At 39.5% G+C, this 12777-nt stretch overlaps 2 protein-coding genes across 2 annotated transcripts; both read right to left on the reverse strand.

Moving 5' to 3' along the window:
- Window positions 1-7894: 7894 nt before the first annotated feature.
- On the reverse strand, window positions 7895-8832 carry LOC142235579 (uncharacterized). The gene is made up of 2 exons (XM_075306840.1): window positions 8756-8832; window positions 7895-8696 (listed from the first exon to the last, which is right to left on the reverse strand). Exons 1-2 carry the CDS (start codon window positions 8830-8832, stop codon window positions 7895-7897), a joined length of 879 nt encoding a protein of 292 aa, XP_075162955.1.
- A 289-nt stretch (window positions 8833-9121) lies between these two features.
- Window positions 9122-9931, reverse strand: LOC142235580 (uncharacterized). The gene has a single exon (XM_075306841.1). It carries the CDS (start codon window positions 9929-9931, stop codon window positions 9122-9124), a length of 810 nt encoding a protein of 269 aa, XP_075162956.1.
- Window positions 9932-12777: the final 2846 nt, after the last annotated feature.

Genomic DNA, 12777 nt, shown 5'->3' on the forward strand with positions numbered 1-12777 from the left:
GGGCAAAATGACAGGTTTTTGACGCATTAAATCAACGGAAGCACCCAGAGCTCTGAAAATTTGTACATATACCACTGGGGATGAAAATAAAGTATGATAAAAATTTTGGACCGATCCGCCCACTTTCAAATGAAGGCTTATTTAAACCCAAAGGAAGCGCCTAGAGCTATAAAATGTTGTACATTTACCACTGGGAATGAGAATAAAGTATGATAAAAAAATTGCCACGCCCACTTTCAAATGAAGGGCGTATTTCAACCCAAAGGAAACGCCTAGAGCTCTGCAATTTTGTACATGTACCACTGGGGATGAGAATAAAGTATGATCAGCATTTCGGACCGATCCGGCCACTGTCACGCCCACTTTCTAATGGAGGATGTATCTGAACCACTTTTATCATACACCAAATTAAATATATCAATATGTAGTAACATTGTAAACTCAAAATCTTCAATGACTATTAATCAAGTTCCTTAGTCTAATTTGTCCATAAAAGCTCGAATAATAATTTAAAATTAAAATATCATGCATTTGGACGTTAATTGTCTGTTTCAGTATCAGGCTAACATGAAAAATAATTAGAACGGATGCTCACTCTTACTCCATCTTGGTCACTACCTTAGAGTGTATATGATTTCAAAAATTTTAGTTCAATTGATTTTATCCATTATTTCTGCAACACTGTTTAGAAATGCGAACATATTCATTACACAATGTCCAGATTTTGCTAACCCTGTATGTAATTGTAGAAAAAAAAACATTAATTTTTACTAAAAGTACATACCTTGACTTAAATTTTACATTTTAAATGAAGTTTATAACTTTAAAAACTTTTTTTACCAGCAAAATCTCTAAAACACCTTACTAAACTATGAATTCAAGGAAAAAAATCAATAACAAAGAGTTGCTATTTCGTCGGCCTGAAACCGCCAAGCGGGTTGCCATATTGTTTTACCATTTTGGATTTGTTTTTTGTAATGTGTTGTCAACTTTTTCGTACCACCAAATATTTAATTTTCACAAGTTCAAAAATTGATTTTATGCGTGAGATTTCGGTCATTTGGCCCAATGTGCGCTGATTGGAAGGTTGGTCGTTTGGATGAAGTGGATGGATCACGACGACATGCGGTGTTTATACCAGGGCCCTGTATGTTATGGCTTTCATTATATCCAAATGAATGTATACAAAAGCGATCAGCTAAAGGATTCCGAAATGAACAAGCCTCTGTCTGAATCACAAATGAGCAGATGTTCTTGAGAAGTCGAGGGAGATACCAAGAATGCAGACATGGACGGACACTGTATGCGAGAGGAGGTTTCTACCGCCTCAAAACTCACCAAAGTTGCACCGAGGTTTATTGCGAGAGTCACCGAGAGAAGGACATTATTGATGACTCCGTCGAAACGGCTGACGTGACGCTTGTTGAAAATCTTGATGTTTCTACGGATCCTCCACATGAATCTTCACCTTTGTAAGGCTGCTTATGCTGCCTTAAAAGTTCTCCTGATGAAAGGAGACATAGATATAGTTCTTATTCAAGAGCCATAGGTATTTAAGAACAAAATATATGAACCCTTCTGAGCGTGATGAGGTCCCGCTGGGCCTTTTTGATTTTTATTCATACATAACTTTATTTTTTTATACGATTTGCAGCGTGTTGGTTTATGACATCTTGTATTAAAGTGTTATAAGTTGAAAACTTCAAAATTTTTATGAGATTGAATTATTTTTTTATTATTATTCACAAATTATTACAACAGAGTCTTACTCATCTAGTAATTTTAGTAGTAATTACGTTATAATAATCTTATACTAGAAATTTTAAGATATACTAGAAATTTTAAGATATATTTGCAAAGTACAGTACAATTGTTTAAATTTTGGGTTTTATGATATATTTGCAAGAACTAAATCCATGGGAACAGTTCTTTGCTTTCTTCTGTTGGTTTGATAATTCCGGACTACGTTATTTAAGTCCAAGTTGTCATGCAATACCAATTTTTCTACATGTTTCAGCGCGTTGTGGGTTATTTCTTTCTTGATGGTTCCGATCCCCAGGTCACGTTGGAGGTCTTTTCCAAGTCTTCTCTAGCAGCACAACCCCAGAGCTGAATTCCGTAGGTGCATATTAATTTAATTATCTGATTGTATAATAACATTTTATTTTGGATAGATATTCAGTGGTCCAATAACATCCAATAATAATTGTTCTTTCCATTTTAATTTGGCGTCAGGGGTCATACCCAGATATTTTGCTGCATAAGGTACTATTGTACCGTTCAAATATAGTGGCGTATCATGAATTTTGTTTGTTTTTAAATACCATGTGTACTGATTTAGTTTCATTTAAGTGTATTCTCCACTTGCTTATCCAAAGTAGGATGCTTGGCAAAATACTTTGTAACTTAATTGTGGCTTCTAGCTCAGTATTTGCTGTGGTAAAGACGGCTGTATTATCGGCAAAGTTTGCAATTACTGCATCGTGGTCGTTTGGTATAACTCTTGTATAAAATAGATACAATATTGGCCCACGTTCACTCCCTTGGGGTACAACAGCTTTTATAGAATAAAGTTTTGAATATTTCCCTTCTATCTTTACTCTGAAGAATCTGTCTCGTAGGTATGATTTCAGAATGTCATAAAATCCTTTTGGGAGATATTTTTGTAGTTTAGCCAAGAGCCCTTGATACCAAACTTTATCAAATGCTTGTGATACATCCAGGAACAAATGCATTTATTTTTTAATGCTCTGTCTGCTACATCGACTATGCGATGCACTTGTTGTATGGTTAGGTTAGGTTAGGTTAGGTGGCAGCCCGATGTATCAGGCTCACTTAGACTATTTAGTCCATTGTGATACCACATTGGTGAACATCTCTCTTATCACTGAGTGCTGCCCGATTCCGTGTTAAGCTCAATGACAAGGGACCTCCTTTTTATAGCCGAGTCCGAACGGCGTTCCACATTGCAGTGAAACCACTTAGAGAAGCTTTGAAACCCTCAGAAATGTCACCAACTGAAAAAATTTTTGGTGTTCGATCGAAGCAGGAATCGAACCCACGACCTTGTGTATGCAAGGCGGGCATGCTAACCATTGCACCACGGTGGCTCCCACTTGTTGTATTGTCGAGTGGCTGTTTCTGAATCCAAATTGGTTATCTGCAATCATCACTAATGCTTAGTATGGGTCGTACTCGTTTTAGTAGAAGTTTTTAAAATATTTTTGACATAACTGGAAGCAGGGATATCGGCCGATAAGAATTTAAATAATTCATTTTCGGGTTTACCAGGTTTGTGGATAACAATGATTTCGGCTACTTTCGATTCAAATGGAACGTGCCTAAGTCGAAAACATGCATTTATTATGTAAAGCAGTTTTTTTGTGGCTACATTAAGCATTTTTTTAAAGATTTTTCTAGTATTTAAGCAAGTCATACTGTAGATTTGCCTTTCGACCTACGCGTTATAGATTGAAAAGGCTTATGGGGGTTTTATATTGAAATGCATTATTTCACACGTTGATGAACATAAGGGCTTTTGAGTTTGGTTATCGCGCACGTCGTATAGCGCGAAGCCTAAACCTTTCTTAAAGAAAAGCCGTTCCTTTAATTTTCTTTTCCAAGAATTTATTGGTCTTCGTTACATTCTTCTATGACAATTTAACCATACTAACTCTAAGAAAAATTCAAAGTGCATTTACAAATTCCGTTAACACGGTAAATCGTAACGAAAACAATAGAACAAGAATAAATAAAAGTAGAAAATAAAATTCGATAAATTTACATTAAGGAAACATAACAAACATTCTCTCGGAGAACAGAACATTCTAAATTTAAGAGAATAAAAAATTATGAAATAAAAGAAAGATGAAATTAATGTAAAATCAATAAAAAGTGTTGTTGATGATCATATCGATTGGGGCTGGCTTATTTTTCCATAAGCCAGCCCCAATCTGCGAGGTTCAAACCCTTCACTTGATACGACCTGTTAGTGCTTGAGCTCGTTTTCTCAGCGTATATTCTGGTGGTGCACCAGAATAAATTGTTTGTTGGTAGTCCTGGTAGTACACCAGAACTTTTCTTTCAAAGGGGGTTTAAAATTCTTTACTAGGTGATACACCAAGAAAAGAATGAATCACGTTAGTTAAAACACCAAGGTTTTTAAGCGTAGTGATCATCCTTATTAAATTTATTCTGCCTTATTACTAATAGTTAATACAAGAAAGTAATAATAACAACAAAAATAAAATAAGTAAATGAAAAGAAAATAGTCGAATTATTTGCCGGAATTGCTTATGCTGCAGTTGAACTCTTTTTCCATATGAAGCCAATGACCGGTGTTGAATTTCATATTGTTTGGCTGGTAGCTTGAATATTCAATACCTGACATATGAATTACCACCTTTGGATTGGCTGCAGTATAGAAAGAATGAGAATGAAATGCGCAGCAGATTTTAATTTTTATTCTATTAGAGGTTTATTTTATTTTGCCAAACAAAATAAATAAATTATGGAGAATAAACATATTGCTAATTCCGGTTATGTAGAAAGTTTTAGTTAGGATGGGTCCACTGAAATGTCCCATGTTGATCTTGCAGCAGGCTGTGGTGCTATACGCATGTTGGCTTTTTTCTTAAAAATGCACTTTATTAGTAGGACCACGACAACGATTAAAATAAGTGCTAATCCAAAGTAACTAACTGTCAGGCTATGAACAGCATGGTAATAACTGCATGTAGTTGTGCCTTCACTTCTGCCTGCAAACGATTTATTTCTTCAATACTTGAGATGTGTATGAACGATTGCGTCATATTTTCAACATTAGGTAGTGTATTAACGAATGACATCCCATTGTCTGAACTGGACTGGTGTAGGGTCGATGTGATAGTTTGGTGGCTGTTGATAGTAATCATCTCATTTTTCATTGTGCAACCTGCTGGTAGTGTTAATATTCCAGTACCCTGTAAAGGCTGATAGCTGCCTTTACCATTACAGACTGTACTTAATTTTAGTTGTTAATCAGTTGCAAACAACCATTGATTTTTCTTGAACAGTTGATACCACACATTGTGGTTAGATAATGCTTCGATATTGCAGCTAGGGTCAGATTCGTTATTGAATAGACGGACTTCGCAGCTACAAATCGGCGCACCTATGGTAAACTGCTTGAATATTTGGGCATAAAAGGGTGTTGTGATCCAGTGAGCTGCAGTAAAGTAGTTTGTTGTCATCCGTTGGAAAATATTGATCACGATAAGCATTAAAGGCTATCATTTTTGATGTCGGCAGGACGGCTACTAGAGTATTATTTATTGCTTGTGGAACTGGTGTAAGGTAAAATAGGTCATATTCATCCTGGTTTGACAATGGAATGAACAAGGTGCAGATGATATGGTCGTTCGATATTGACATGAGCTGTTGCAATGCCATATAAGTGTATTATATCTACTACTGGTAGTGTTAAATCTTGCGGTAGGTTAGCCTTTATATTAGCCACCTCAGCAGCAAATTGTTGTGGAGTTAGTAGAAGAGGGCTGATTCGACCATGATGAGTATCAGCCAACAAATCCGTCATGGAAGCATGCATTTTTTGCAAGTTATTTGCAATTAGGATTAACTGGGTACTGAGCGATAAGATGAGTTGAGAGCGGTAGATATTTTCGTTGTTTGTGAGATTCATAAGTCTGCTTATTTGAAAATTTATTTTTTCAAACCTCTCCTGTGTCCGAGCTTCAGATTGCTTCATGAGGTTAAGGGTAGAGTCCAGAAATGAGGTTTGGTTCCGGAGTAGGCCTTGCAGTCGAGCTTCATTGGTTTTAATAATATTGATTGTTCCTGACATTTTCTCAGCATAATTTGAGTCCAGAACACCAAATAATGAATTTGCTACGTTGCCGACTATATCTATTGCCCCTAGTTTCTTCCGTAGACCGAGATTTTCGGGACTGGCTGGCACATCTTTCTGGATATTATAGAAATGGGTTATTAGGACACTGCATTGATCGCGGAAATGTGAATGATTGCATGTTTTCGCTAAGGCAATGGTTCCGTTGATGAAGAGCTGCAGTTCCTTAAGAAGAGGTGCTAGCTCGAAATATATCAGCAGTTTCCATTCTGATAGAATTGGCTTACTATTACCAATACACTCAAAATGTATACCAGGGTTGCTTTTAATCGGAGTATATGAAACTTGTTGGCACATCACTAGTGGGAGGAATAATGCTAGGATAACTAGCATGATGGTTGTGGTCAGGTTAGCCCGTTTTGGAGGTGGTGAACCATTGTTTTTGTCGCTGGATGCGGCGCTTTTGTTGAGCGGAAGCGAATTATCTCCTCTTTCATCGTTAGCTTGTTCTAGAGGGAGAGGAGCGAGTAGGTGGATGGCTCGCTTAATGATACCGGTTGAGGTTTTTACCGCAGCTGTCCTGACGAAACCATCTGACCCTGGAAAAGTTTCAATGACTTTACCAAGTCGCCAGTTCATGACAGGCAAGTTATCTTTTATTGCGACTATAGTGCCCAATTGCAGATTTTGAGCCTTAGTTTGCCATTTATTACGCTGCTGGAGTTCATTGAGATATTCCTGGGACCATCTTTTCCAGAATTGGTGCTTTATTCGGGATACTAACTCCCATCGTTTTGCCAAGGTTGATGATGTTGCTTGGGCTGTGACGTCTACTTGAGCAGTTAGAGGTTCTCCAATCAAAAAATGGCGTGGAGTCAATGCAGCGGCGTCATTAGGATTATTTGGTAGTGGTGCTATTGGCCTAGAGTTTAGTATAGCTTCAACTTCTATGACAATGGTCTCCATTTCTTCATAAGTCAAGGGTGCACTCGATATTTCCTTTATCATGAGACCTTTAGCGGATTTTACAGCTGCTTCCCAAAGTCCACCGAAATGAGGAGATCGCGGAGGTATAAAGTGGAAAGTAATGCTTCTAGTTGCGCATTCTCGTTGTATTTTTTCTTTAGCTGTCGTTGAGAATAACGAGGTTGACAGTTCTGCGAGTTGATTTTTTGCTCCCACGAAGTTGGTAGCGTTATCACAATATAGGTTTTGGCAATGGTCCCTTCGACCAATGAATCTTTTCAACGCCCCAATGAAGGCATCGGTTGTAAGGTCCGTCACAAGTTCTAGGTGAGCCGCCTTTGTTGAAAAGCAGCAAAATATCGCAAGATATGCTTTCTGAGGTCGTTTTCCTCTTATTTTGAAATGTACCCAGATTGGTCCGCAATAATCTACCCCTGCGTTTATGAAGGGCCTTGCAGGTGTTACTCTTGTTTCTGGCAAATTTCCCATAATTTGTTTCAGAAGCTTTGGTTTTGATCTTGCACATTGTATACATTTGTGAACAGTTTCCCGAGCCAAATGCTTTCCTTTGGTGGGCCAGAAGCGTTGTCTCACCGTAGCAAGGAGTGCGGTAGGTCCGCAATGCTTATTTTCCTCTTATGTAACGATTCGAAAATTAATCGACTTATTGGGTCATTGAATGGCAAAAGCATGGGATGTTTGGCATTAAAACTCAAAGTCGATTCTTCTAGTCTGCAACTCTTAAACTCTTAAAACTGTATGTTCGTCCAAGAACGGTGACAAACTTTTGATTTGACTTGAGCCTTTAAGTTCTCTATTCTTCTCCAGTTGTAAAATGTCTTCTTTGAAGTTAGAATGCTGTGCGATACGAACTATGACGATAAGTGAATCGTGAAGTTCAAAGGGAGTGAGGGTTGGCATGTTTTGTCGTTCTTCTTTACGGGTTTTGGAATTTTTAATAAATCTCAGAACATAAGCAACGATTCGTTGGAGTGTCTTAAAGGAATTCCTGTGGTTTATTCTGCACAAGAAGTTTTCTGCATCAACGGCCAACATTAGGTTGTGGAGGTTCTGCTTTCGTTCTTAAACTCTTAAAACTGTATGTTCGTCCAAGAACGGTGACAAACTTTTGATTTGACTTGAGCCTTTAAGTTCTCTATTCTTCTCCAGTTGTAAAATGTCTTCTTTGAAGTTAGAATGCTGTGCGATACGAACTATGACGATAAGTGAATCGTGAAGTTCAAAGGGAGTGAGGGTTGGCATGTTTTGTCGTTCTTCTTTACGGGTTTTGGAATTTTTAATAAATCTCAGAACATAAGCAACGATTCGTTGGAGTGTCTTAAAGGAATTCCTGTGGTTTATTCTGCACAAGAAGTTTTCTGCATCAACGGCCAACATTCGGTTGTGGAGGTTCTGCTTTCGTTCAGTGATAATCGAATCAGGAGAGGGAAGAAACGCAGGAAGCCAATGTTTCTCGTCTCCGTGAAGAAAGAATGGTCCGTCTAATCCCCTAGATATGATATATGCTGGGTTGTCCTTGGAACTAACGTGTCTCCATTGTTCAGGAGTCGTGTTGTCTTGAATTGAAGCAATACGGTTAGCGACAAAGGTGTGAAAGGAGGATGATCTTGAGTTGATCCAATTTAACACTAGTGTGGAATCAGTCCAATAGTACGTGGGTACTGTCATCATGTCTACATCGCGCTTAACTTTAACCGCCAAGTTAGCTCCCAGCTGTGCAGCGCATAATTCTAGCCTTGGAAGCGTTTGTTGTTTAAGGGGTGCTACTCGGGATTTCGCATAAATGAGGTTTACAAGTATAATCTTATTCGGTAAGATTGTTCTAATGTATACTGCTGCCCCGTATGCCTTTTCTGATGCGTCGCTGAAGATGTGGAGTTGAGTGTTTTGAGAAATATGTCCCTTATAGACATGTCGATGAACGGGAAAGGTTTCAAGTGACTTGAGGCTATCTCTAAAGTTTCGCCATCGATAGTCGAATTCTGAAAGTATAGCTTCATTTAGATTCCACAGTTCTTGGACAAATATTTTCGACCTGACGATACCGGAGATAGCAAACCTAGGGGGTCGAAAATACGTGCAAGATCTGAAGTGACCGTCCTTTTGGTCACTGACCTGATTGGCGTTAGGTTGACCTTTACTTTAAGTTGGTCAGCTTTGGGTAACCAGGCCAATCCCAAAGTTTTGGTATAATTGGTGTCCTCTGTGGTGAAGTCAAGGCAAACTTCTTGGTCGCACTTCGGAATATTATGAAGCAGCTGGATATGATTGGCACTCCGCTTTCGTAAATTAAATCCGTATCGCGCCATGACTTGTTGCAGTTGGCGCTGGATTTCCATCATCTACATAGAAGTTCTTTTCCAAAAAACTGGCTGCTAAAGGAAAATGCATCTTGTTTTCCCGGCTTATTTCTTTCAAGCATCTAATTGCCAGATAAGGGGCTGGACGGGTTCCGTATGTAACGGTATTTAATGTGAAGTAGTTGATAGGTTCGGTAGTACTGTTTCGCCACAGGATAATCTGATATGGTCTGTCTTTAGGATGTATCAGTATTTGACGAAACATTTTTTCTATGTCTGTGGTGAACACGAAACGTGGTAATCTGAAGCGTAGCAGAATAGCAAACAGATCATTCTGTAGTGTTCGGCCGGTATGCAATACATCGTTCAGTGATTTTCCAGATGATGTTTTTGTTGAAGCATTGAATACAACTCGGAGTTTAGTGGTGCTGCTTTCAGGTGCTAGAACGCAGTGGTGGGGAATAAAATATTTTGCTCCTGTCACATTGTCTATGTTGACTTTAGTCATATGGCCTAGTGCTTCGTATTCCTCCATAAACTGTGTATATTGTTGTTTTAAGATAATGTCTTTGGATAGTCGTCGTTCCAATGACAGGAAACGGTTGAAAGCGAGATTCTGTGACTCTCCTAAAGAGCTTGGTTCGGCACAAAATGGGAGTCTTACGATGAATCTTCCTTCTTCGTCACGTCCAGTATGCTGATTAAAGTGAGCTTCGCACTGTGCGTCATATATCGATAATTGCTTCTGTGTATTATCGACTTCATCCAGTTTCCAGAATCGTTCGATTGTCTGGTTCATGCTGTCTTCATCAGTTAGTACTCCACATATTGATGTTTGCAAATGTTGATCAGATACCTTCCCTGATGCTATCCATCCAAGTATTGTGTTTTGCAAGATTGGAAGGTTGTCTCCTAGTTGGATTTGTCCGATAGCGAGTAGCTGATGATAATATTATGCGCCTAATAGGATGTCGATTTTGCCCGGACGGTTGAAGGTAGGGTCTGCCAGCGTTACATTGTTGGGAATTAGCCATTTATCAATGTGAATAAATTGAGCAGTTTGGGGAGTAATTATTTGGGGTAGTACGAATGCCTCCAAGCGCGTTGAGAAATTGTTGGATCTCGACTGGAGCGAAATGTTCACTCTGTGTTGAACCTTGGTCCTATTTCTTCTTATACCACTGATTGACATAGTCGTAGACCTACTTGGTAGTCCGAGTCGTGCTACTAATCTTTCCGTAATTAGCTTGACTTGAGATCCCGAGTCGAGTATTGCTTTGCATTCGGGTTCCAGACCATTCGCCTTAATCTTGGTTGGAAGTTGTTGCTGATTCTGGTGTTATGGGGTGTTCCATGTGATCTCCTTTGATTGATTTAATTGGGGAATTGGTGGGTCGTGTGGGAGGTTGTTCAAGGTGAACGAGCGTATGGTGCTTTCTCCCACATTTTTGGCAGTGGCCTAAAATCGGGCATTGTTTAGTGGAATGCCTGCTGCTAAAGCAATTTACCCATAACTTCTGCCCCAGTATAAGATTGAGGCGGTGTTTTGTGCTGAGTAGAGCGAATTCCTGGCATCGGTATAATTGGTGAAAGTTCTTCTTACAAATGATGCAATGTCGGCTTTCCGGACTCGGCTGGGAAGTCAGGGCGCAATTTTTGGAGCTATTGATAGAGGTCTTTTCCTTTACACCCATTGCTTCCAAAGTATGAAAATAGTTCTCCAAGAACGATAGAAAATCGCTTATGGTTTGCAGTTCCTTCGGATTTTTGATCATTTGTTCATATTGACTATAAACACCTTTATCCAACTTTTTAACGAGGAGGTGGATTAAAAGTGGATCCCATGACGAAGTCTGGAGTCCCATGTTGGAAAGAGCTGCTAAACATTGTTTTGTTGTGTCATGCAATCGCTTGAGGGCGCTTAAAGATCCAGCACCTGAGGGTTGATCGAGTAGCTTCTGGATTGCCGTGGCTACCATAACCCTCTTGTTGTTATAGCGATGTTCCAACAATTGCCATGCCGTGTGATAAATTTCCTCTGTTATGGCAAGGTGAGCAATAAGGCTTGCTGCTTCGCCTATAATGTGGTTTTTCAAGTACCACATCTTGTGAGCATTCGGGATTTTTTGCTCATGGATCATTTTTGTGAACAGATCCGAAAACGATATCCATTTCATATATTCACCATCGAATTTGAAGATAGTGACTGCAGGCAGTGGTAAAGAAGTTGGTCGGGCCACAACTTCCGGGTTGGAGAAGGTTGAATCCCTGCTGGCACTAGAGAGTTGGATAACTGCTGCCTGGGCCTCTTTCTCGAGCCAAATGTATTTTGCTGTATTGTACCCGAGTAGCTCTGGGTACTTGTCTAGAACATCGTCGTTGAGGTTCTCTATCTGTTGCCATAGACGGTTTATTGTGGCCACTTTTACCTCATAGTAGGTTCTTTCCTGGCCACTAAATTGCAAACCTTCTAGTTGCCGACCCAGAGCTTCCATTTTGCCCAACGAACGGCTAATAAGACCGTCGTGACCGCCAGTGGCACCAACCTGTTCGTTCTCCGTATGCAAGGGTTGTACGTTTTGAGGGTTCTTTGCGTCTGACGTTTGGACTTTCTCGACGAGCTCATGTTCCATTAATTTTATATATTCCAAGGACATGCTTTTGATCTTGTCATAATAACCAGAAGCGAAGTATTCGCTTGACGGATCGACACCCTCTGAACATCGTAGCTGGTTGTCCGCTTCTTCGAATTCTTTCCAGGCTGCATTGAGTCTAGCTAGTCGGTCTTGGTAATATGCTGCGGTTTTTCTGGTTTTTTAATCTTTCTTAATATTTCTGATGATTCAACCTGAGTTTCCATCGTTGATTGGTAACCGTAGTGAAAGTTGATTGTTGATTGTTATAGGTTATAGAAGCAAGGTCCTGTTGATTAATTGTAGAGACGAAGGTCCTGTTGATTGTCGATAGGACCTGTTGAGCAATTGTGGGCACAAAGGGTCCTAATGAGTAGTTGTAGGCACAAAAGGTCCCGATGAGTAGTTGCAGGCACAAAGGGTCCTGATGAGTGGTTGCAGGCGCAAAGGGTCCTGATGAGTAGTTGCAGGCACAAAGGGTCCTGATGAGTGGTTGCAGGCGCAAAGGGTCCTGATGAGTAGTTGCAGGCACAAAGGCTCCTGATGAGTAGTTGCAGGCACAAAGGGTCCTGATGAGTAGTTACAGGCACAAAAAGTCCTGATGAGTGGTTGCAGGCACAAAGGGTCCTGATGAGTAGTTGGAGGAACAGGAGTCCTGTCACGGACACCAAAATGTTAGTGCTTGAGCTCGTTTGCTCAGCGTATATTCTGGTGGTATACCAGAATAAATTGTTTGTTGGTAGTCCTGGTAGTACACCAGTACTATTCTTTTAAAGGGGGTTTAAAATTCTTTACTAGGTGATACACCAAGAAAATAATGAATCGCGTTAGTTAAAACACCAAGGTTTTTAAGCGTAGTGATCATCTTTATTAAATTTATTCTGCCTTATATACTAATAGTTAATACAAGAAAGTAATAATAACAACAAAAATAAAATAAGTAAATGAAAAGAAAATAGTCGAATTATTTGCCGGAATTGCTTATGCTGCAGTTGAACCCTTTTTCTATATG

The sequence above is a fragment of the Haematobia irritans genome, chromosome 4 (genome assembly GCF_050003625.1).
Source record: "Haematobia irritans isolate KBUSLIRL chromosome 4, ASM5000362v1, whole genome shotgun sequence".
NCBI lineage: Eukaryota > Metazoa > Arthropoda > Insecta > Diptera > Muscidae > Haematobia > Haematobia irritans.

Bases quoted from the DNA above. Each gene is read 5' to 3' on its own strand.
- LOC142235580 (XM_075306841.1), bottom strand. From the start codon at position 9,931: ATGAACCAGACAATCGAACGATTCTGGAAACTGGATGAAGTCGATAAT.
- LOC142235579 (XM_075306840.1), bottom strand. From the start codon at position 8,832: ATGAAGCTATACTTTCAGAATTCGACTATCGATGGCGAAACTTTAGAG. The intron at 8,697-8,755 runs GTTCATCGACAT...CCACATCTTCAG, and splicing joins AGTCACTTGAAACCTTTCCC to CGACGCATCAGAAAAGGCAT.